The sequence below is a fragment of the Pristis pectinata genome, chromosome 4 (assembly GCF_009764475.1).
Source record: "Pristis pectinata isolate sPriPec2 chromosome 4, sPriPec2.1.pri, whole genome shotgun sequence".
Lineage (NCBI taxonomy): Eukaryota > Metazoa > Chordata > Chondrichthyes > Rhinopristiformes > Pristidae > Pristis > Pristis pectinata.
This window is the reverse complement of record NC_067408.1, coordinates 94,595,613-94,619,093: the sequence shown is the minus strand read 5'-3', so window position 1 is coordinate 94,619,093 and position 23,481 is coordinate 94,595,613. Positions and strand designations below refer to the sequence as shown.

The following is a 23,481-nucleotide window of genomic DNA, read 5'->3' as shown; positions in this document are numbered from 1 at the left end:
CAGACAGCCAAAGTAACTGACTGCCAAATTTGGCAATTGCTCTTGATGTGGAACCCACAGCTGCTGAAGGTCAGTTGATACAGGTGAAGGGATCACTTCACTCACAGCTTCTAATGTTCAAGCAAATTAGATCTCTAGTTCCTCTACTGAGGCAGGATTTGGGCCACAGGACTACAGGCCACAGAGATGGGTGGACAATTCTCCCTATGTTAAATCTCATTCAGATGGTACAGGAATAACAAGATGGAAATGCTGCAGTGAGGCTGGGAATATCAGTAGCATAATAAAGGAAGGGTACACTTTGGGTTCATTTCACTCGCAGAATTTACTTACCATGGCCTTCGCACATTATTTGTCTACCTGCACTGTACTTTCTCTGTAGCTGCTACTATATCGAGCATTCTGTTTTCTTCTTACTACCTTGACATATTTGTACGTATGGCATAATCTGCCTGGATGGCAGACAAATAAAAGTTTTTTTTACTGTATCTCAGTACACCTGATAATAATATACCACTTCCAAGAGTAGCTTATTTTGTATGAAATTTCCAGCTTAGGATGTTTAGTTTCCTTTATTTTTGGAGTGAGAATATACTTGATAGACAAGTTAAAGTCTTAAATTGGGGGAAGGCTAATTTTAATGGCATTAGATAGGAACTTGCAATGGTTGATTGGGAGAGGCTGTTAGCAGGTAAAGGAATGCCTGGCAAGTGGAAGCTTTTAGAAGTGAGAAGGGGATAGTTCAGGGCCAGAATGTTCCTGTTAGTGTGAAGGACAAGGCTGGCAGGATTAGGGAACCCTGGCTATCGAGGGTTTTTGAGGCTCTGGTTATGAAAAAGAAGGAAGCTTATGTTGGGTATAGGCAAATGGGATCAAATGAGTCCCTTGAGGAGTATAAGGGATCGGGAGGGCAAAGAGGAGACATGAGATATTCTTGGCAGATAAAGTAAAGGAGAATCCTAAAAGATTCTCCAAGTATATTAAGAGCAAAAGCCAAAACTAGGGAGAGATTAGGTCCCTTAAAAATCTTTGTGTGAAACCACGGGAAATGGACAAGGTCTTAAATGAAAATTTCTCTTCTAAACTGACTGTGGAGAAGGTTATGGAAGCTAGTGAATTCAGGAAAGAGAACAGTGAAGTCCTGAAGCATGTCAACTTTCCAAAAGAGGATATGTTGATGATCTTGAAGTGAGCAAAGGTGGATAAATCCATGGGACCCAGCCAGGTGTATCCTAGGATGTTAGAAGCAAGGGAAGAAGTTGCTGGGGCCCTGGCAGAGATGATTTTCCTTAGCCACGGAATTGGAGGATGGCTAATGTTGAGGAAGGGCTGCAAGGACAAGCCAGGAACTATGGGCTGATGAGCCTAACATCAGTGGAAGGACAGCTACTGACGGGGATTCTGAGACCTGCATTTGGAAAGTCAAAGGCAAGTTCGGGATAAGCAGCATGGCTTTATGTGTGGGAAGTCATGTCTCACAAAGTTGATTGAGTTTTTGAAGAGGTGACCAAGAGGATTGATGAGGGCAGGGTAGTAGATGTTGTCTACATGGACATTAGCTAGGCCTTTGACAAGGTCCTGCATGGTAGGCTGAACTGAAAGGAATGGGATCCATGGTGAGCTAACCAATTAGATACAAGATTGGCTTGATGGTAGGAGACAGAGAGTGGTAGTGGAGGGTTGTTTATCAGATTGGAGGCCTGTGTCCAGTAGTGTGCCACAGGGATCGGTGCCAGGTCCCCTGCTGTTTGTTACTTATATTAATGATTTGGATGAGAATATAGGTGGCATGTTTAATAAGTTTGCGGATGACACCAAAATTGGCAGTATAGTGGACCGTGAAGAAGATTATCTAAGGTTACAACAGGATCTAGATCGACTGAGAAGGTGGGCAAAGGAATGGCAGATGGAACTTAAGTCAGACAAGTCAGACATGAATTTTCAGAAGTTAAAGGGGAGGACATACACATTGAATGGCAGGGCCTGGGGACTGTTGTAGAACAGAGCGACCTGGCATCCTTTTTCAGGGAAGTATGTACTTAAGGTGACGCAGGTAGACAGGATGTTGAAGAAGGCATATGGCAGGCTTGCTTTCATCGGTCAGTGCATTGACTATCAGAGTTGGGATGTCATATTACAGTGTACAAGACATTGGTGAGATCACACTTCAAATATTTGTGTGCAGTTCTGGTCGCCACACTATAGGAAGGAAGTGATTAAGCTAGGGAGGGTGCAGAAAAGATTCACAAATATGTTGCCAGGATTGGAGGGCTTGAGTTCTAAGGAGAGACTGGGTAGGCTGGGACTATTTACCCTGGAGCGAAGGAGGCTGAGGGGTGACCTTAAGGACGTGTATGAAATTATGAGGGACATGGATAGGGTAGATAGTCACTGTCTTTTTCCCAGGGTAGAGAGTCTAAAATTTGAGGGCATTGGTTTAAGGTGAGAGGCAAAAGATTTAAGCTGAGTTTTTCACACAGAGGGTGGTGGTATGTGGAGTGAGCTGCCAGAGGAAGTAGAAGAGGAGTTACTATTACAACTTTTAAAAGACATTTGAACAGGTACATGGATAAGAAACCTTTAGAGGGATATGGGCTAAACACAGGCAGATGGGACCAGCTTGTGTCAACACCTTGTTTCCATGCTGTATAACTCTATGACTCTATTGCAGAAATTTACCTGTTTCCTATTTCCATGACAGTCTTTCAGTATTTCAAAGCATTAGTTCTCTTTGTCCACTTGCAGAAGTGGAAAACAGTCATGGCAACAGCTCAAAATACCAATGGTGAACAAGTTGTACCAGGAGATGGCGATCAAGATGATGTCCTTTCTGTGCAGGCCCAATATCTACGCAGCCCATCGCCTAGCAGGTATGATGTGTACAATGATAAGTTCCCTGATAGAAGCAAATTCAGGCATAGTTCAACACGGAGTCTTCTTGTAGCTAGGTCGGGGCTATAGTGTATTTAATCTCTGAAAAGATTGGCTCAAGGTTATGCCTGTGATGACACGTAATCTTTAGGGATATGATAACAGCACTAAAATACATTAGCCAACATGTTCAACACTGGCACATGGTTCAGTCTCTGCAATGTATCCTGCAGCAACTTGCCCAGCCTTCTTTGGCACCATCTTCCAACTATCCAGACATGTCCTGGGAAGGACAAGGGCAGCGGGCACCAGGGAACACTGCTGCTTGCAAGTTCTTCACCAAGTTGCACACCATCCTGAAATCAGGAATAAAGAATCATGGTATTGGTTTGGTAGGCAGGCATAGTAGTGTAGCGGTTAGCGTAATGCTTTACAGCGCCAGCGACCCGAGTTCAATTCCGGCCGCTGTCTGTAAGGAGTTTGTACGTTCTCCCCATGACTGCGTGGGTTTCCTCCAGGTGCTCCGGTTTCCTCCCACGTTCCAAAGACGTACGGGTTAGGAAGTTGTGGGCATGCTATGTTGGCGCTGGAAGCGTGGCGACACTTGCGGGCTCCCCCCAGAAAACTCTACACAAAAGATACATTTCATTGTGTGTTTTGATGTACATGTGACTAATAAAGATATCTTCTTATCTACTGAAGGCCATTCAGCCCATTGAGTATGACTGACATCCAGTAAAGTAATCCCATCACCTCCTACCTCTGTAAATTATTCTCTTTGAAGTGCCTATCTAATTTGCTTCTGAGAGAGTGATTGAGTCTTTTCCAACTACCCCACAATGAATTCTTAATCACAATGACCCTCTGAAGAAAAATGTTTCTCTGCACACCCCCTCCTTATATGCTTTGCCCAAACTTTTAAATCCATGTCCTCCAGTCATTGAGCCATCTAAAATTAGTTAACTTCTATTTACCCTATCTAAACAAGTCATGATCTTGAACACCTTCTCCATTCGAAGCATACAGTTGAAACCCCTCATTCCCAGAACCATTTTGATAAATCTTTTCGTATATCATTGCTCCTTCTTCATTGCTGTGTCTAAACCCTGGAATTTCACCCCTCAGGAGAACCACAGGAGAATTTACACCTCAAGACCTAAAGCAGTTTAGAGCAATATCTCACTACCAGTTGTCCAAAGTCAATAATGGACAGGCAATAGTGCTGGCCCTGACATTGACAGTGACACCTACATCACATAAATTAATTAAAAAGACACAGAGGAAGCTCATAAGTACATAAAAGAAACCTGTTTCAAGAAATGAGATCATGTTACACCTCCTCATTCTCACCCAACCAACATACCCAGATATCTGCCAATGTAATTTTTAAGGCAGGTAATCAATATTTTCCTTGCCAGTATCTAGCACTCAAAAAACTAAACCCATAACTCTGTGATGAGCTTTGTTAAAGTCAGCACTGTGCTGACAAAATATATTCTCCCTTTCTGCAACTATTTCTCAATTCTGACTGCAAAACCTCTGGGGAAAACTCATTTGCTCTTTAAACAATGCTGTGGGAATTCTAATGTACAGCTCATGGCAAATGCAATGACCACAACAGTGCAACATTCCTTCAGTACTGTCCATCTAGATAATGTGATTACATTTCTAGAGGGGGCTTAAACTCACTTTCTAATTGAAAAGGGAATATGTTCTAATTGAAAAGGGAATATATCAATACAGCGCCATAAAATTTGGTGCAAATGATAGTGTCGGAGCTCCTTTATGATAAGTGTGGAATCAAAAGCAGTAATTAATGCTAAGAAAGAGATCTGCATGTGTTTTCAATAAACAATGACTACATTGATGATAAGTAGCGATAATGAATCAAGGGACATATGAACTTTATTTTCATTGACAGATTTTCGATTATATCAGACACAGACACAGAGAGCATCTTCATGGAGCCCATACATCTCTCATCTGCAGTTGCTGCGACTAAGATTATTAATGAAGGTAATATTCTTATATTTCCAGATCTTCTCCAGAAGACCCACCTAAATCAGCTTTCCTCGCTCTGACCTTGATTCCAGAATCAGAATCTGGTTTATTCTCACTGACATAAGTCGTGAAATGTGTTGTTTAGCGGCAGCAGTACAGTGCAAGACAAAAAATTACTATAACTTACTAAAATACATAAATAATGCAAAAGAGGAATAATGAGGGAATGTTGATGGGTTCATGAACTGTTCAGAAATCTGATGGCAGAGGAGAAGAAGCTGTTCCTGAGACGTTGAGTGTGGGTCTTCAGGCTCCTGTACCTCCTCCCCAATGGTAGTAATGAGAAAAGGCCATGGCCTGGATGGTGAGGGTCCTTAATGATGGATGCCGCCTTCTTGAGGCACTGCCTCTTGAAGATGTCCTCGATGTTGGGGAGGGTTGTGCCCGGGATGGAGCTGGCTGAGTCTACAACCCTCTGCAGCCTCTTTCGATCCTGTGCATTGGAGCCTTCATACCGGGCGGTGATGCAACCAGTCAGAATGCTTTCCACCGTATATCTGTAGAAATTTGGAAGAGTCTTTGCTGACATACTCCTAATGAAGTAGAGCTGCTGGCGTGCCTTCTTCATGATTGCATCAATGTGTTGGGCCCAAGATAGATCCTCTGAGATGTTGATGCCCGGGAACTTGAAGCTGCTCACCCTTTCTACCGCTGACCCCTCAATGAGGACTGGTGTTTGTTCTCCCGACTTCCCCTTCCTGAAGTCCACAATCAATTCCTTGGTCTTGCTGACATTGAGTGTGAGGTTGTTGTTGCAACACCACTCAACCAACTGACCTATCTCACTTCTGTACGCCTCTTCATCACCATCTGAAATTCTGCCAACAACAGTGGTGACATCCGCGAATTTGTAGATGGCGTTTGAGCTGTGCCTGGCCACACAATTATGAATGTAGAGAGAGTAGAGCGGTGAGCTAAGCACACATCCTTGAGGTGCGCCTGTGTTGATTGTCAGCGAGGAGGAGATGTTACTACCGATCTGCACTGACTGTGGTCTCCCAATAAGCAAGTCAAGAATCCAATTGCAGAGAAGCTACAAAGGCCCTAGTTTTGAAGTTTGTTGATTAACACTGAGGGGATGATGGTGTTGAACGCTGAGCTGTAATCGATAAACAGCAGCCTGGCTTATGTTTTGCTGTTATCTGGGTGCTCCAAAGCCGAGTGGAGAGCCAGTGAGACTGCATCCGGTGTAGACTGTTGTGGCGGTAGGCAAATTGCAGTGGGTCCATGTCCTTGCTCAGGCAGGAGATAATTCTAGCCATGATCAACCTCTCAAGGCACTTCATCACAGTAGATGTGAGTGCTATCGGGTGATAGTTGTTGTGGCAGCTCATCCTGCTCTTCTTAAGCACAGGGATGATTGATGCAGGTGAACTGTTGTGAGGGGAAGGTGTCTGGCTAAACATTGGATCCTACACTGCCACATTGTTATGTGCTAAGTGCTCCAATGCGTAACACACAGAAGACCACGAATGTGCACAGTGGTATCCTTTTGAAGCAGTTGGGAACCTCTGACTGCAGCAGTGAGAGGTTGAAGATGTCCTTGAACATTCCAACCAGTTGGTCCAATTGAGTTCAATTCCAGTTGGATTCTGTATGGAAAGATTGCGGACTGAACCACAACTTCAAGGCTCACAATATTTTAACTTTTGGCATTATGGTTAGAAGACAAATGTAGGAGTACTTGTTGCAGCAAATCCTTGCAAGTTATGAATTGTTGTGAGGGGAAGGTGTGTGGCTAAACATTGGATTCTACACTGCCACATTGTTATGTGCTAAGTGTGTAACACACAGAATACCACAAATGTGCACAGTGGTGTCCCTGGACATGCAGTACACAAGAGTGGGCTGGGCAGTCACCAAACTGTGTCCGGAAACAGGATTTCAATACATCTGTGAAGACTACAGCATAAAGGAGATCTCTCGGAACAGGTCCCAGGCCAGTTCTGGGAACCTAACCCAACTTGGTCCCCTTCATAATTTACTCGCCCAGATCTCCTTCAGCACACCACCCCCCACCTCCTCCTCATGATGACAATCTCCCCCCCACACAGCTCCACCGTGAGTTTGCAGCCTGACCAGGCAACCCCTGATAACACCAATCTCCCAACTTGACACCAGCCCCGACAATCACCAACAGTCTCCCCAGTAACAAACCCACTACAGAATGACAATCACAACCATTCCCCCTCCTCTCTGAACAACTATCACAGCCTCTCCCATTCCACCCAACAACAATCACAGCCACTCTGACTCAATTATTCCTACATTTTTGCTTCCCACTTATCAATGATTCCCTGCAGCCTTCCCATGACTCCTCCTTCCAATCCTCAACCCAAGTACCATCCCCCTCCCCCACAAAACCCCTGGGTCTTTCTCTTCCCTGACTCACTGGATCCAGACTGGCAGAGGGCACAAGGCCTCATCTTTAAATTCTAGTTGTAACTGCACTTTAACTGTTTGAATCACCTATGTGGACATTGACATAATTCTGGACAATGATATATCAATTGCCTTGTAGTATTTAGGAGACTATGTAAACCAGAGAAACAAAATGCATCTGTTTCAAAAATAACTTTTGTTATCTTTTTAAACATTTAATGATCTTGATAACATTCATAGATAATATGTAATGTAAAGATTTCTACAAATATTTAACTCCAAGATTTGCAAAGCACATATTATACATTGAAAGTCAGAAGCTGTAGATGACAGAAATTTGAAATAAAAACAGAAAATAGTAGAAATACTCAATGGTCAGGCAACATGTTTCAGATTGAAGGGTCCTCGTGAGAACTGGGAAAACAAGTAAACAAGTTAGTTTAGAGTTGGATGGAGAGTGGGGGAGGGATGGAGAGGACAAAGGCAATATCTTTGATAGGGTGAGGCCAAGATTTGCTCAGGTGATCCCAGTGTTTATTAAGCTGTCTAGCTAGTATCTTAATGAGAACAGTTCAAGAGAAAGACAACAAAGGGACAAATAAAGCCGTGAAATGCAGATCAGAGCTTTACTGAAACCTGAAATGAAAGGAAAAATGCTAGAAATGCCCAACAAATCCAACAGTATCTGTGGAGGGACAAGAACGGAGTTATTATTACAGATGGTAATCTTACAGACAGAAAATGTGAGTTATCTGAATATGGTAAATTTACTTTTGAATCTCAAAGGCTGCAAGGTGTCCAGATGGAAGATAAGATGCTCTTCCTCAAGCTTGTGTTTGGCTTCATCAGTAGGAGGCCAGAGATAATACACGCTGAAATGGAGAATTAAAGTGACAAGCTTAGGGTCACCAATGCAGGCAGGTGTTCTGAAAAACGATCACCCAATCTGCATTAGGCTTCTCCAGTGTAGAGAAGACCACAAAATGCACAATTATTTATTGTTTTGCAGATTTGTCAGTGTTTGGGTACCATGAACACTGATGTAAACTGTAACTGAAGAGAGTGACAATTAATTATGGAATTATCTACTTTGTGTGAAATAGATACTGCAAATAATGGATAGCTTCAAATCCACTGAGCATCCCTTAAAACAGTTATATCCTATCTTCAGGAAAATCTGTAGCAATAAATGCACTCTTCCTACTGAACTTTCAAATGGGTGTTTCTCCATATTTCATACCTTCCAGTGTTTATTTTCTCTGAATTTCAAGCAACAATATTTTTAAGCACCCATGTTGAACCTCAATTTAGGACGTTTCAAATGATTTGCTTATGTTTCATGTTTTCTATGTATCTGAAGAATTGAAACCCAAAGAAATTAAAGTTGAGCCAATGTCACCAAAACTGATGGAATCAGCTGAACAGCTGCTAGTGGAAGACCTTTATAATCGGGTGAAATTGAAGATTGATGACAGCAGCAAATTCAACACACCCTGTATCATGGACATCCAGCATGCTCTCATGCACAAAATGGAGGCACCCATGGATCTAATAAATGAGGTGTGGCCTAGTGTCTTCATTGCTGAAAAGTAAGTTGGAAACATGTAATGTTGGAGTGAATCTGTGATACTGACATTATTATGGTCCATGGCTGCACCCATTGAGCTGCCGATTTAGTTAGCATATCATTCTTTCAATATTTGCATTGATCACTGTGTTGTATATTTCAAAGATGGTTTATCTTATTTGTGAAATATTTTGGGAAGACCTGAAGTAGAAAATGTAGCAATCAGCTTGAGATCTTGCAGTCATGTTCCCTTATACTGACAACACGGGTATAATTACAGTAGCTGGAGAGCCAAAAATCTGCACTTGATTCCAAGGTTGATTTAGATGTTACCTCTGGAGAAGCATCAAGTCTCTTTCTGCCTCCAGCACAAAGTCATTAGGTATTCCAAAAACATTGGTTGCAATGTCATTAAGGTGTCAGAGCAGAAATCACCAAAACCCCTTAAAAGGCACCTTTTGTCTTTGACTTTGTTGTGCTTTTTCCTTCTTTTTGTTATACCATTTTGGAAATGTTGATTTGGGAACCTGATTCTTGATCCCAAGATATACCTGGACCTCTATGGGATGTGTTTTGGGATTCTGTCTGCTGTATTTGGATGGTGGCTTCAGGGAGAATGGGGGAAGAAACCCCAGATGAGAGTAAGCAAAATAAAAATAATATGAACACCAAATTCCTTGAGCACTGATATGCTTGGGATATAAGATAAGGAATGAACCAATTCTTGTTCTGTGGAAACAGCCCTGCATCAGGTTCTCCCGAACAGAAACATCAGCCAACTCTTCCGGATTCTGAATTTCTGCCGTTAAACAACTTTCATCGCCTACATGGCCGGACATATACAATAAAGGCCAAAATCCCTTTTCCTGAATGATGTGGAACTTTTTTTTAAACTTTAGGTGGGATTATGTGTGTATCTGATTCTGGTTTTTTTACAATGATGTACAAGGCTCACTTCTGGAGGCATGAGAGCATCTGCGGAGTTGACGGATTTCATCCATGCTTCCAGTCTCTCTCTCTGCTGCTGTAATGTAGCTCCTTGGACAGGAACACACAGAAATAGGCCGAAACACCTTTAGCCACATTCCAGACTATCACACTTGTCCTGTTGAGTCTTTGCACAAGAAAATCGATCCTGAATTGTGCAGGCCACGAAGTGTGCTGATGGTGCACAATAATAAGCTGATGGGAGCTTGCAAAATCTGAGCACTTGGCATAAAGATTGCCATGTAAAGTGCTTCTGTGCTGGGGAACTGCACTTGTATGCTCTAATATCTATCTTTTTGTCTTGCTCATGCTCTTGGAAAATAGGAACAGATTTTAATTTTGTTTATCCAGGAGCGCAGCTGTGAATAAGGGTCGTTTGAAGCGACTGGGGATCACACACATCCTCAATGCTGCCCATGGTACAGGTGTCTACACCTCAAAAGCTTTTTACACGGGAATGGAAATTGAGTACCTCGGAATCGAAGCTGATGACTTCCCTGACTTTGACCTGTCCAAGTATTTCCGTAAAGCTGCAGAGTTTATGGATGAAGCTCTTTTGACGTGCAGAGGTAAGGAGTACACAGAGGTTAGCGTGCTCACGTGTGCACACGCATGCACGCATGCACACACACACACACACACACACAGACACAGACACACACACACACACAAAGACAAGAAAATAGGAGCAGGAATAGGCAACCTGGCCCCTCAAGCCTGCCCTGATTTGGGTGATCTACCCAAGGCCCAATGCCTTTTCTGTGCCAATTCCCCATGGCACTGAATTCCCTGATCTTTCAAAAATTTATCTCCCTCCACTTTAAATACTTCAAATGTACTAACCTGAGAATTCCAGGGATTCTCTGCTCTCTGTGAGAAGAAATTTCTACATCCCTCAATTTTAAATAAGCAGGCCCTTATCTTGAAACTATATTCCCTCATTCGAGACTCTCCCATTAGTGAAAACATCTTGACATCTATCCTGTCATGGCTCCTCAGAACCTTACATATTTCAATAAGATCAACCCTCGTTCTTCTAAACTCCAAGAAATACAGATCCAACCTGTTTAGCCTCTCATGATGGGACAGCCCTATCCCTGGATAACTAGAGCAGCAGAGAGGAGGAGCTAGCAGTTTTTTTTAAGTTGTATGATTGGCTAAGTGTGTGGCAACTCAGCCAATAAAAGGAAGGTAGGGTAAAATAGAGTGGCCATTGTGAGAGTGGGCCAGCATAGGAGTGGGAATTCTGAGGCTTTGGCGAAGGACGCACAGGTGAATAGCAGGTAAGAACAGGTAAGGTTTTTTTATAGTAGTTAAGCAAAAAGACATCAAATTATAACTAATTAAATAAAGTAGGGATGCAGGATCAGGTGATGTGTTGTAGCTGCATGATGTGGGAGCTGGTGCACCCTTTTGTGGTTCCTGGTGACCACATCTGCAACAAGTGTTGGTTGCTCAAGGAACTCAGGCTCAAAGTTGATGACCTGGAATCTGAGCTTCAAATGCTGCAACACATCAAGGAAGGGGAGAGTTACCTGGATGCTGTGTTTCAGGAGGCAGTCACACCCATTAGATTAACTACTTCAAATTCGTGGATGAGAGTGGGGGCTGTAGGAAGAATGAGCAACCGAACCATGGCACCGTGGTTCAGGGAGCCATTCAAGAGGGGACAGAGAAGAGAAATGTAGTTGTGATTGGGGATAGTATAGTCAGGGGAATAGACACAATCCTCTGTCACAAGGATTGAGCGTCCAGAAGGCTGTGTTGCCTGCCTGGTGCCTGGGCTCGGGACATCTCATCCGACCTGCAGAGGAATGGGAGGGGAAAGATTCAGTTTTCATGGTCCATGTGGTTACCAATGAGTTAGGTACAACAAGGAAAGAGGTTCTGCTGAGGGAATTTGAGCAGCTAGGGACTAAATTAAAAAGCAGAACCAAAAAGGAAATAATCTCTGGATTGCTAACTGAGCCATGTGCAAATAAGGTAAATAAGCCAGGGCAAATAAGATCAGGTAGTTAAATGCATGGCTCAAAGATTGTGTGGGAGAAGTGGGTTTGAAGTCGTGGGACATTGGCACCAGTATTGGGGAAGGAGGGAGCTGTTCTGATGGGATGGCCTCCACCTGAACCACGCTGGGACCAGGGTCCTGGCAAATAGCATAACTAGGGCTGAAGACAGGGCTTTAAATGAAGTAGTACAGGGGTGGGTTCAACAGATTGGAAAAGTATGGATAAAGTAAAAGGGAAGGAGAGTGCAGGAGAGGTTACTGAAGTCTCCAGAATAAAGAATAAGACAGAAAGTTTAGAAAGGGACAAGAATTTAACTTCAGGTAACATGGAGATAAATTTGAGAAGAAGGGTGGTGAACACAGGACTGAAGGTGTTATATTTGAATGCACGCAGTATACGAAATAGGGTAGATGAGCTCAGAGCACAGTTAGAAATTGGCAGATATTGACGTTGTGGGCATCACAGAGTCGTGATTGAAAGAAGATCACAGCTTGGAGCTAAACATCAAGGATACACATCCTCTCAAAAAGACAGGCAGGTGGGTGGAGGAGGTGGGGTGGCTCTGTTGGTTAAAAAAAAATGAAATCAAATACTTAGCAAGGAGTGACATAGGATCAGAAGGTGTAGAATCCTTGTGGGTAGAGTTAAGAAACTGCAAGGGTAAAAAGACCCTGACAGGAATTATATACAGGCCTCTGAATAGTAGCCAGGATGTGGGGTACAAATTACAACAGGAGATAGAAAGGGCATGTAAAAAGGGCATTGTTACAGTGGTCATGGGGGACTTAAATATGCAGGTAGATTAGGAAAATTAGGTTGGCACTGGATTCCAAGAGAAGGAATTTGTAGAATGCCTACGAGATGGCTTTTTAGAGCAGCTTGTGGTTGAGCCCACTAGGGAAAAGGCAATTCTAGATTTGGTGTTGTGCAATGAACCAGATTTGATTAGGGAGCTTAAGGTAAAAGAACTCTCAGGAGGCAGTGATCATAATATGATAGAATTCACCCTGCAGTTTGAGAGGTAGAAGCTAAAATTGGATGTATCAGTATTACAGAGGAGTAAAGGTAACTACAGAGGTACGAGAGAGGAACTGGCCAAAGCTGATTGGAAGGGGACCCTAGCAGGGATGACGGTAGAGCAGCAATGGCAGGAGTTTCTGGGAGTAATTCGGAAGATGCACGTTATATGTCAATGATCTGGATGACGGAATCGATGCCTTTGTGACCAAGTTTGCAGATGATACAAAGATAGGTGGAGGGGCAGGTAGGGTTGAGGAAGCAGGGAGTCTGCAGAAGGACTTGGACAGGTTGGGAGAATGGGCAGTATGTGGCAGATAGAATACAGCGTAGGAAAGTGTACAGTCATGCACTTCAGTAGAAGGAATAAAGAGGTAGACTATTTTCTAAATGGGGAGCAAATTCAGAAATCAGAGGTGCAAAGGGACCTGGGAGTCCGTGTGCAGGATTCCCTAAAGGTTAACTTGGAGGTTGAGTCAGTAGTAAGGAAGGCAAATGCAGTGTTAACATTCATTTCAAGAGGACTAGAATATAGATAAGATAAGATTTCTTTATTAGTCACATGTACATTGAAACACACAGTGAAATGCATCTTTTGCATTGAGTGTTCTGAGGGCAGCCCACAAGTGTCACCATTCTTCTGGCACCAACATAGCATGCCCACAACTTGCTAACCTGTACGTCTTTTGAATGTGGGAGGAAACCAGAGCACCCGGAGCAAACCCACGCTGGCGCTGTAATAGCGTTACGCTAACCGCTACACTACTGTGCCTGCAAGAAAGAATGTAATGCTGAAGCTTTATAAGGCATTAGTCAGACCACATTTGGAGTATTGTGAGTAGTTTTGGGCCCCATATCAAAAGAAGGATGTGCTGGCATTGGAGAGGGTCCAGAGTAGGTTTACAAGAATGATCCTGGGAATGAAAGGGTTAACACATGAGGAGCATTCGATGGCTCTGGGCCTGTACTTGCTGGAGTTTAGAAGGATGAGGAGGGATCTCATTGAAACCTACCGAATATTGAAAGGCCTGGATAGAGTGGAGGTGGAGAGGATGTTCCCAGTAGTGGGAGAGTCTAGGACCAGAGGGCACAGCCTCAGAATAGAAGGACATATAGTACCTTTAGAACAGAGATGAGGAGGAATGTCTTTAGCCAGAGGTTGGTGAATCTGTGGAATTCATTGCCACAGACGGCTGTGGAGGCCAAGTCATTCGGTATATTTAAAGTGGAGGTTGATAGGTTCTTGATTAGTAAGGGTGTCAAAGGTTACAGGGAGAAGGCAGGAGAATGAGATTAAGAGGGAAAAATAAATCCGCCATGATCGAATGGTGGAGCAGACTCAAAGGGCCAAATGGCTTAATTCTGCTCCTATGTCTTATTGTCTAACCCTCTCATTCCAGGAATTAGCCTGGTGAATCTCTCTTGGACTGCTTCCAATGCTACTTCATCTTTTAAGCAAGGGGATTAAAATTGTATGCAGTACACCTGGTGTGGCCTTGCAAACATCCTATACAACTGTAACAAAGACTGGAATGCGGAGCATGCCTTATGAAAGTAGGTTGGGGGAACTCGGCCTTTTCTCCTTGGAGCAACGGAGGATGAGGGGGGACCTGATAGAGTTGTATAAGATGATGAGAGGCATTGATTGGGTAGATAGTCAGAGGCTTTTCCCCAGGGCTGAAATGGTTGCCACAAGAGGACATAGGTTTAAGGTGCTGGGGAGTAGGTATAGAGGAGATGTCAGGGGTAAGTTTTTTACTCAGATAGTGGTGAGTGCGTGGAGTGGGCTGCCGGCAACGGTGGTGGAGGTGGATACGATAGGGTCTTTTAAGAGACTTTTGGATAGGTACATGGAGCTGAGAAAAATAGAGGGCTGTGGGTAAGCCTAGTAATTTCTAAGGTAGGGACATGTTCGGCACAGCTTTGTGGGCTGAAGGGCCTGAATTGTGCCGTAGGGTTTCTATGTTTCTAAAGCTTCCCGATTTCTAAACTCCAACTCCTTCGTGATAAAGGCCAACATGCCATTTACCCCCTCAACTACTTGCTTCACCTGCCTGCTAAATTCTTGTGATTCATGCACTAGGACGCCTATATCCTGCTGTACTTCACTTTTTTTGCAGATGATAAGCTGCCTTTTGATTCCTCTTACTGAAGTTCATAACCCCTCACTTCCCCATTTTAAATATCACTTGCCAAGTCATTATCCACTCACTCAATCTACTTATGTCCATTGCAGAATCACAACATCCTCATCACAACTTGTCCTTACACCTATTTTTGTGTCATTGGCAAACATGGATACCTTATATTCTGGCCCTTCCTCTTTCAGAATTTCAGTAATAAGACTAGGGCATTGTTAAACTGACAGCATCAATCATAACATATGACCTTTAGTCTGTCAAAGATGCCACCTCAGATTCAGTAGCATCAATAAGTTGCTAGAGTTGAGCTTCATGACCTTTTATATGATACTGTCATTTCCCAAACCACCATTGACCTCGTCTCCTCTGGCTTTAGCCTCATCACCCCCCAACCGGGTGCCCACAAGCTCCTCCCCTGTCAGGACACACCTACTCGCATTCCTGACCACACTCTGAGCCCCGTTCCCATCAGTGCACCCAGCCCTGCTCTCGGGTCTGCCAATGCCTACTTTCCTACTGCCAAATGTATGAGGGTGTTGTGCCCTGCCGTTTGCTAAGAGTGGATGGCTACCTAACGGCAGCCATCTTGGTGGTACAATGGAAGGGAGCACAAAAGGATGTGATAGGATGGCAGGCAGGAGAGATTGACCGGCAAGGTGAAATAGTGCAGTAATGGGATAAGTTTTATAAAACCAACAGAAGAGCCAAACTAAGGGCCATCTCTGAGCTTTCACCTTAACACCTGTCACCTCCCAATGATGTGGAGGACCTCTGCCAGAGCCCTTAAGGCACAGTTCAAAGATGATGGCATCCCCTTTCTCTCCCTTAATGTGCTGTGTCATCTCTAAAGTTGCAGTAATCTCCAAAAGGGCTCCCATCGTCTGCTATGGAGACGATGCACCTTCCTGGTAAGAGGCTAACTTTAAGCAATTCAAGCTAGTTCGCCTCATAAGACCTGCCCATTCTGGTCAGGTGTTAGGGTGAGTAACATTGAGGTTAACACTGGCTGGACACTGAAATTAGGATAATTAGCAGGCAGACTGGATCTGAGATGTTGATAGCACCAGATTAAACAAGCATGGAATAATTGTACATGCAATCCAATTTATTACTGCACACCTTTAATTATCCAGTGAGCTAAAGTGTTGGAAGGCACTCTTCCTAAACTCGCTGTACCCAATCATCAAGTCATCTCTTTGAAGGTCAGCGCCCCCACCCCTCTCCCCCCCATTGTTTAGATACGGTGCTGTGTACCAGTTTTCGATTCTAATTTGCTAAAGCCAGATTTTATTTCAACCTGTTGAAGTTGCCCTCTTCCAGTTAATTACTTTTATGCTTGATCATGGCCCCATCAATGCCTTTAGAAAAGTTATAGAAATTTGCGAAATATTCTCTCATTTGCCCCAGAATCATTCAGTGCTTCTTTTCTTGTTGGGCAGGAAACACCCAGATCAAGAAAGTTCTCTGGTACACATTTAGGAATTTCCTTCCCTCTTTACACATCATCCTGTCACATTATCAGTTTATATGCAAATGTTTAAATTCCCTTTGTCACCTTTTTGTAGACCTATTGTAATTTGCCTTATGGAGGTTTTCAGGGTTATGAATGGCTTTTGAAAAATGTAAATCGGTGCCAGATGACACAGCATCAAAGCCCAGAGACAGTAAGAGAATTTACTACTTACACAGTAAATTGTAATCTGACATGCACGGCTTGAAACACAATGACCTGTGAAAATGGATAGGTATAATTAATGATGTAAAATTTCAGGGGCTTCAGGAAGAGCAGAGGCAATGGATTAACTGGATAGATCTACCAAAGAACTGCCAAAGGGCAGCATAGTGGTGCAGCTAATAAAATTCAGTCTGGTGCTGCCTGTGGAGTTTGCATGTGCTCTTTGTGAAGGTGTGAGTTTTCTCTAGGTGTACCAGTTTCCTCTCACATCTCAAAGATGTGTGGGTTGGTGGGTTAATTGACACTATAAGTTGGCCCAAGTGTACGTTAGTGGTAGAATCAGGGGGAGGCTGATGGGAATGTGGGGAGAACGATAATATTGTGGGTCATGTGTAAATAGATGTTAATGGTTAGTGTGAACTCAGTGGGCCAACATATAATGTGCACATATTCATGTGGTAGGTCCTTTATTATTCCTTACTTCTAACCAAATAGTCTTTCATCCTTAAACTACATCATTCCCTTCTCATACTCTTTAATTAATACTTCTTTAAGCAACACATCCCCTTTCCTGCTCTTTGCTGAATATCTTGTAGATCCCAATGCTTCCTTCCTTCCTTTAAATGAGAAAACTAATACTTCACAATATCATAATCCTTGCTGGTGAATTATGGCTGTGGTTCACCCAGCTGGTTAACCTGATCTGTGCACTTATCTATATGTGCTATAATTTCATCCTAAGCTGCCTCACATCTCTGTCAGGTTCCTCCTATTTCTGAACTATTAATCGAGTGCAATTTTGTTTGGCAACAGTCTCATAATTCTTCTTGCTGCCCATCTACTTGCCAAATTACTTTGAATCTTTCACCAGGTTACTAGTAAACCTTTTTTTATGTGGACAATGGTCAACAGTAGAGTTAAGGTGCATGTCTCAAGTACCCAGGAAGCTGAAACCTTGTTTCATACTTTAGTTCTCCAGCCACCCATTAGCCATTCATTCCTGCACATCCCAGCACACAGCACTGAGAGTAATCCAGGGATTACTACCTTTTGAGATCCTTTTCCTCACTCCTCAAATTCTTTCTGTGAGACCTCAACACTCTTTTATCATTGGTTCCCATATGGAGACGAAAAGTGAGGTGAAAGGTAAAATAGATAAAGTGAAAGGTTAAAAGAAAAAAGGTTACTGCAGACAATAACACTGCACATTCTTTTTTCTCCTTTTCTGCAGGTAAAGTTCTGGTTTGCAGCGTAATGGGAACCAGTCGACCAGCAGCACTTGTGGCAGCCTACCTTATGACCTTTCACCATATGACAGTCATGGAGGCATTAATGACTCTGCGGAAAAAACGTCCAATCTACCCAAATGAGGGGTTCATAAAGCAACTTAGGGAACTAAATGAGAATCTTTTGGATGAGCGTAGTCAATGTGATCTTGAAGATGATGATGAGACTCTCAGCCAATGTTCGGTGATTGAAGCAAAAGCCCATTCTATATCTGTGGCTGAAGAGGAGACACAGAGCGTCATGGGGGCTCAAGCACATTCTATCATGGTGGAAGAGGAAGAAGATGCATCAAGCTTAATTGCTGGCAGCTTAATGAGTTCTGTTGCAAAGACTGATGTTGCTTCCAAAAATACATTAATTGATGAAGAGGAAGAGGAAAGAATCTATAAAGAATGGAGAGCAAAACAAGGTTTGTCACCAATAGATCCTACTCACAAACCAAGAGAGGAGAGTCCTGAACTCCCCAAAGATCCTGAGAAGGAGGACAATGCTGATTGGCTAATTAGAGAATGGCAAAGTAAAAATGAAAAGTTTGAAATGGATTCAAGTTGGCAATGCCTGAGTAACAATGAAGAAGATGCAGAGTCCCTTACTGCAAGAAGCAGACAGCTTGTTGCCAGTGACCAAGATGGCACCGAGAGTGTTAGCAGTATTGACAGTGAACTTCTTCAACAATGTTTGGAAGAATGTTTAAAGAAGCCACACAGAGCTCGGCATGACTCCTTATCCACTGAGGCCAGCACCTGGGACATGTGGGATGAGCGATTGCTTGAGATTAGTAAGAGAGCTGCGAGAGGTGATGACAGTAGCAGCATAGCTTCTTTTAGGTTTGGTGAAAAGGGGAGAGACCCAGATGAAGAAAGTTCCATTTGCTCAGAAACTAGCTCTATGTATAACTTCTGCAAGAAGAACAAAGACAAGCTGACCCCTCTGGAAAGGTGGCAAATCAAACGGATACAATTTGGATGGAACAAAAAAGATTCGAAAGCAGACATTGAGAATAAAACCGAAGCAAGTGAGGAGGGGGAGGGAGGGGAGAGAAAATCTTTTGCGGATGTCAACCTGACAGCCTATCAGAGCTGGAAGTTGAAACATCAGAAAAAGCTGGGCAATGAAAACAGAAATGAGGTGATCAATTTGGCAAAAGATGAAGATATTGCATCTAAGAGAACTCAACAAAGACGTGCTGAGCTCTTGGAACGCTCCAAACGTACACTGGAAGAGAGCAGGTCCTTATCTGAGTGTGAGACAGGGAGTTCCATGAGTGGAAGTGTCCCACTCTCTCTCTTCTGGTCCAAAATGCCCGACAGAAGTGCAACCGATGAAACTGCCTCAATGTTGAGCATGCAGAGTGGTGCATCTTCAATGTCCAGAGCCAGAACTGCCTCAACTACAACAGTTCCTATGCCACCTTTGCAAGTAAATCCTGATGCTAGTGTATCACTCTCAAGCATTCAGGATTGGATTGCTTCTGTGGTGAGTGAACAGATTGCAATAAAGCAAAGTGAGATCATGAATGCTGCAGCACCACTGGACAAAAACAGTCAGCTCCGAGCCACTGGAAGATACAACGAAGATGACAAAATGTCACACCTCAGCATGCAAAGTAGTGGTTCCCTACAGGGGTCTAGAGCAGCTCAGAGCGCAGAAACACAGTCTGTCCTGTCATGCAGCAGTCTATCCAGCTTGAAGTCTGAAAGCTTGCGTTCAAAAGAGATTACCAAAACAAGCAAGCCACTGTACAGCTTGTTTGCAGATGAAATTAATCTTCAAAAATTAGATTGCAAGAACAAAGAGATTAAGAGTGAGATGAAAGATAAGATGGATGCATACAAAAAAGAAAAGGTCACTGTTGACAATAAGCGCAGCACATTGTTTAAAAAGAAAAAGAAGGATGAAAGTGAAGATGAGGATTTGGTTGAGACAAATTCAAGATTTTCACCCTACTTCGGGACAGATAAGTTTGAAGTACAGTCTAATATCTCAGGGAATCTCTCATGTGCAGGATCAAGTATTCCAGATCCAACTCGCAGTATCAATAAATGGCTTAGTGATGTCAAGGATGTATCTGTTAGCAATACAAAATATGACTCGATTACAAAAAGTGAAACAAAGCCCATTCGGGCTTCCTACCTCCATGATCTTGGTAATGCGTCGATGTCAAAACTCCTGTTGAATGCAGCGGAAGGATCAGATATGTATGTTACAAGAGATGATTTAAAGTCACAATTGAGAGACTTGGGAGAGTATCCATCCAGGAAATCTATTTCTTCCTATAAATCAAGGGAAGTTGATAACAAAATGAAGCTGAAATATTCTGTCCCTCCATCTGATTTGGAATACTCTACTTTTGGCAGACCATTGGCTGATGAGGCAGGTAGTTCCAGAGAATCCTATTCTGGAAGGTCATTCATGGAAATGCAGCCTCCATGCCCAAGCAACAATTGGCAGCTGTCTGAACAACCAGCAACTCACCCTATCCCCAGGAGATCTCGGTTGCACAGCCCGGAGACTGAACAGAATGATGATATGGTGGAGATGCATGCAAAGAGAAAATTTAAGCAGAGTTTTGCATCTGTAGAACAACAAGGCAGTGGAAAAGTTAATGACAGTGACCTTGAGAATCCGACAGCAAAGAAAGGTTTGAAGACTGCATCAAAGAACAGCAGTGATGAAGAAGATGACAAGATTATAGCTGCTTGGAGGAGTCATCAGCAAATTAGAATCAAGGATAAAAAAAAGTATCAGAATGAATAAATGCAATAATGACTGGTAGAATAGAAACAATAAATGAGAATAGAACCCCCTACTGGCCCTCAATTCATTGTGTATCATATAAATTAGGTTCAGGAATTAAAATCTCTGAAGCTCATACTCCAAAGTGCCAGATCATTGGCCACCCAGTTCAGTCCAAATTTCTGTGATTTCTACCCAAGATAAAACCATCCCACAGAGTACCTAAATCAGTTAAGTTTGTTTTTGTTATAGAATGATTTTAACACCAAGTTTATACTTAGAAAGAAATATGGTAAGTTTAATTCTTCTTGATTGGCAGGAATGTAGCTGGTGAAATTTCATTTCCTCCTATGTTTTCACCCATCTGCAGTTTTAACACAAGGTTTGGGGGGGCAGATGAGTCTTCTGCCAGACTCCAGTGCTGGCCCATTAACAAATGAAAATTGGGGTCCTGTTGGGAAAAGTGAAGCTGCAAAGAAAAGTTTTCAAAGTAAATGTTCCTCTATGAAAGCTGGAAGAGCAGGAATACAATATAGATCTGCCTATGGCCCAACTCAAATTGCCAACTCAGTCCTGCAAGTATTACTGACTGTTGATAACTTGGCATCTGGAAATAAAATCAACCCTGGCATTTCTCCTTCAGCAAGTCAGAAGTGAGTTGTTATTTCACATCTTTAAGTTGGTCACAGTCTGCATTTTAGTTATGTAGTATACTTCATTGTGTCAAGATATGAATGCAGCAGAAACCAGTTGAGCATAGCTTCATCCAATATTACTATGCCATAATATTTGTGATTTCATACTGCAGTGATTTTACTGATGTTGTGAAGAGGAGGTTGGCAATGTTTTTTCCTGTCTGTGGAGGGACAAGAGTTATTCATCATTTTTGTTATAACAAGACAATGATACAAGCATTTAGTGATGTGGTACAGTGAATGAATGGAAGGAAGAGATGGCTTATAACATCTTTCAAAAAATCTTTCAGTGCTTCATATAAAATTATTTTGCAATGTAATTGCAGTTGCACTGTGAGTTTGGCAGTCATATACGGCAAACAGTCTGTACTGACTAATGTTGAGGAAGGAATGTTAATTGGGATATGTTGAGAGGCTATCAAGTTTACCATTTGGGGCATGGTTCCAGGACAAGGGGATGGCCATCCGAGACTGAACTGAGGAGAAATTTATTTACTTTGATTCTTGTGAATGTCTTGAATTCTCTATTCTATAGATTTTGGACACAAGGGAATTGGGAGATATGGCGAAGGGGCTAGAAATAGGATTAAAGGTGGAGGATCTGTAATGATTCTATTGTTTGCAGAAGCAGGCTAGAGTGGTCACATAGCCCATTCCTGTTCTTATTTCTTTTAATGGTAGAATTCATTATTCACTTTCCTCACTCACATTCATTGTGTGTTTATAAGCTAACGGAAATGATCTGTCAATGTTTCTCTTGAATATAATTTCCTTTCAAGATAGGAGTGCGTGTACATGCGTAATGTCTATATGGGTACAATGCTGAGTTATGATCACGTCTTTCAAGTTGGTGGAACTTTGTAGAGAAACTACAATGTTGTTTAACAATCTGACTTTCATAACATTACATTTATTTTGCAACTTTCATATAATAAATATACCAAGACACTTCACAGAACAAAACCAAGATATAATTAATATTGTATAATGTGGAATAATGGAATTGTAGACGTAACCTATCTTCCCATTAGTTGCTTCAGTGCTGTGGATTGCTTATCTGAATACTTCTTGTCTGCAGCGATCCTGTCATTTCTCCTTTATTTGGCTATTTTATCAGGGATTTATTCATTCAGCCAGTATCAATCAAGAAGAGCCTGTTCTAAAATAAATGCAACATTGAATAAAGGTATTATGCTGTTTACAGATAGCTTCATTAAGTAACCATAAATAGGTTTCCCAAGCAGAAAATTGAAAATCTCCCCAGAGAACTGGGGGGAGAAAAGGATTGATAGTCAGTTTACCCAGAGAACCTTAATAATTCTGTGACATTTTTAGCAGATGCTCTATGATGCTAAAACAAATTCTACAGTTATAAAGGATTGCATGCAAGCAGGATATGGTGGATGGTAGCACCCTGGAAACCAAGATGCAAGTGCATTGAGGCTGAAGGTGGCTTTTAATGGGATGTGGACACCATTGGCAATGTCAGAATTTATTGTTTTTCCCTAATTGGTCATGAACTGTGAATGCAGCACGGAGTCAGTTGCATTCCTAAGTCTGGAGTCAGATCAGCTAAAGACGGCTGATTTCTTTCATTGCAGGGAATTTGTAAATCAAATGGGATTTTGCAGCAATTTAGGCTTATCATTACTGGTATTACAATATTATACTTTTATTTAAATTCCACAGCAACTATGGTTCCCCAGTATCTCTGGTCTCTGGATCAATAGGCCAGACCTTTTGGATGCTTGTCCAGTAATTATGCTATTGCATTTCCATACCATTATGGGATTTCCTGATCAATTGGTGTGAATGAAAATAACAATGATTGCAACTCCAGTATTTGAATGGACAGATTGAGTGTGGAACTTGATGTATTTTGGAGGACAACAGAAGAAACTGGCAGAACAGAGTCCAGACATGAAAAGCTGTGCTTGTTTCATTCACCCCAAAGGCTATAAGGTCTTGCAAGGAGATCGGCTCCCCTTTTGATGGGAGGAAGAAGGCTGGAGATGCTCTGTGCCAAACCATATACACAGGTGGGAAAATATGC

At 42.5% G+C, this 23,481-nt stretch overlaps 1 protein-coding gene across 1 annotated transcript in view; it reads left to right on the top strand.

Annotated features, from left to right (window-relative positions):
• The window catches only part of dusp27 (dual specificity phosphatase 27), a 31,891-nt gene extending 11,137 nt beyond the window's left edge, over positions 1-20,754 (top strand). Inside the window, exons 2-6 of the mRNA XM_052014468.1 lie at positions 2,746-2,870; positions 4,793-4,887; positions 8,675-8,903; positions 10,220-10,437; positions 17,942-20,754. Coding sequence (XP_051870428.1) covers positions 2,761-2,870; positions 4,793-4,887; positions 8,675-8,903; positions 10,220-10,437; positions 17,942-20,754 — 3,465 coding nt within the window. The 5' untranslated portion in view covers positions 2,746-2,760. The remainder of the gene's footprint in view (positions 1-2,745; positions 2,871-4,792; positions 4,888-8,674; positions 8,904-10,219; positions 10,438-17,941) is intronic.
• Positions 20,755-23,481: the final 2,727 nt, after the last annotated feature.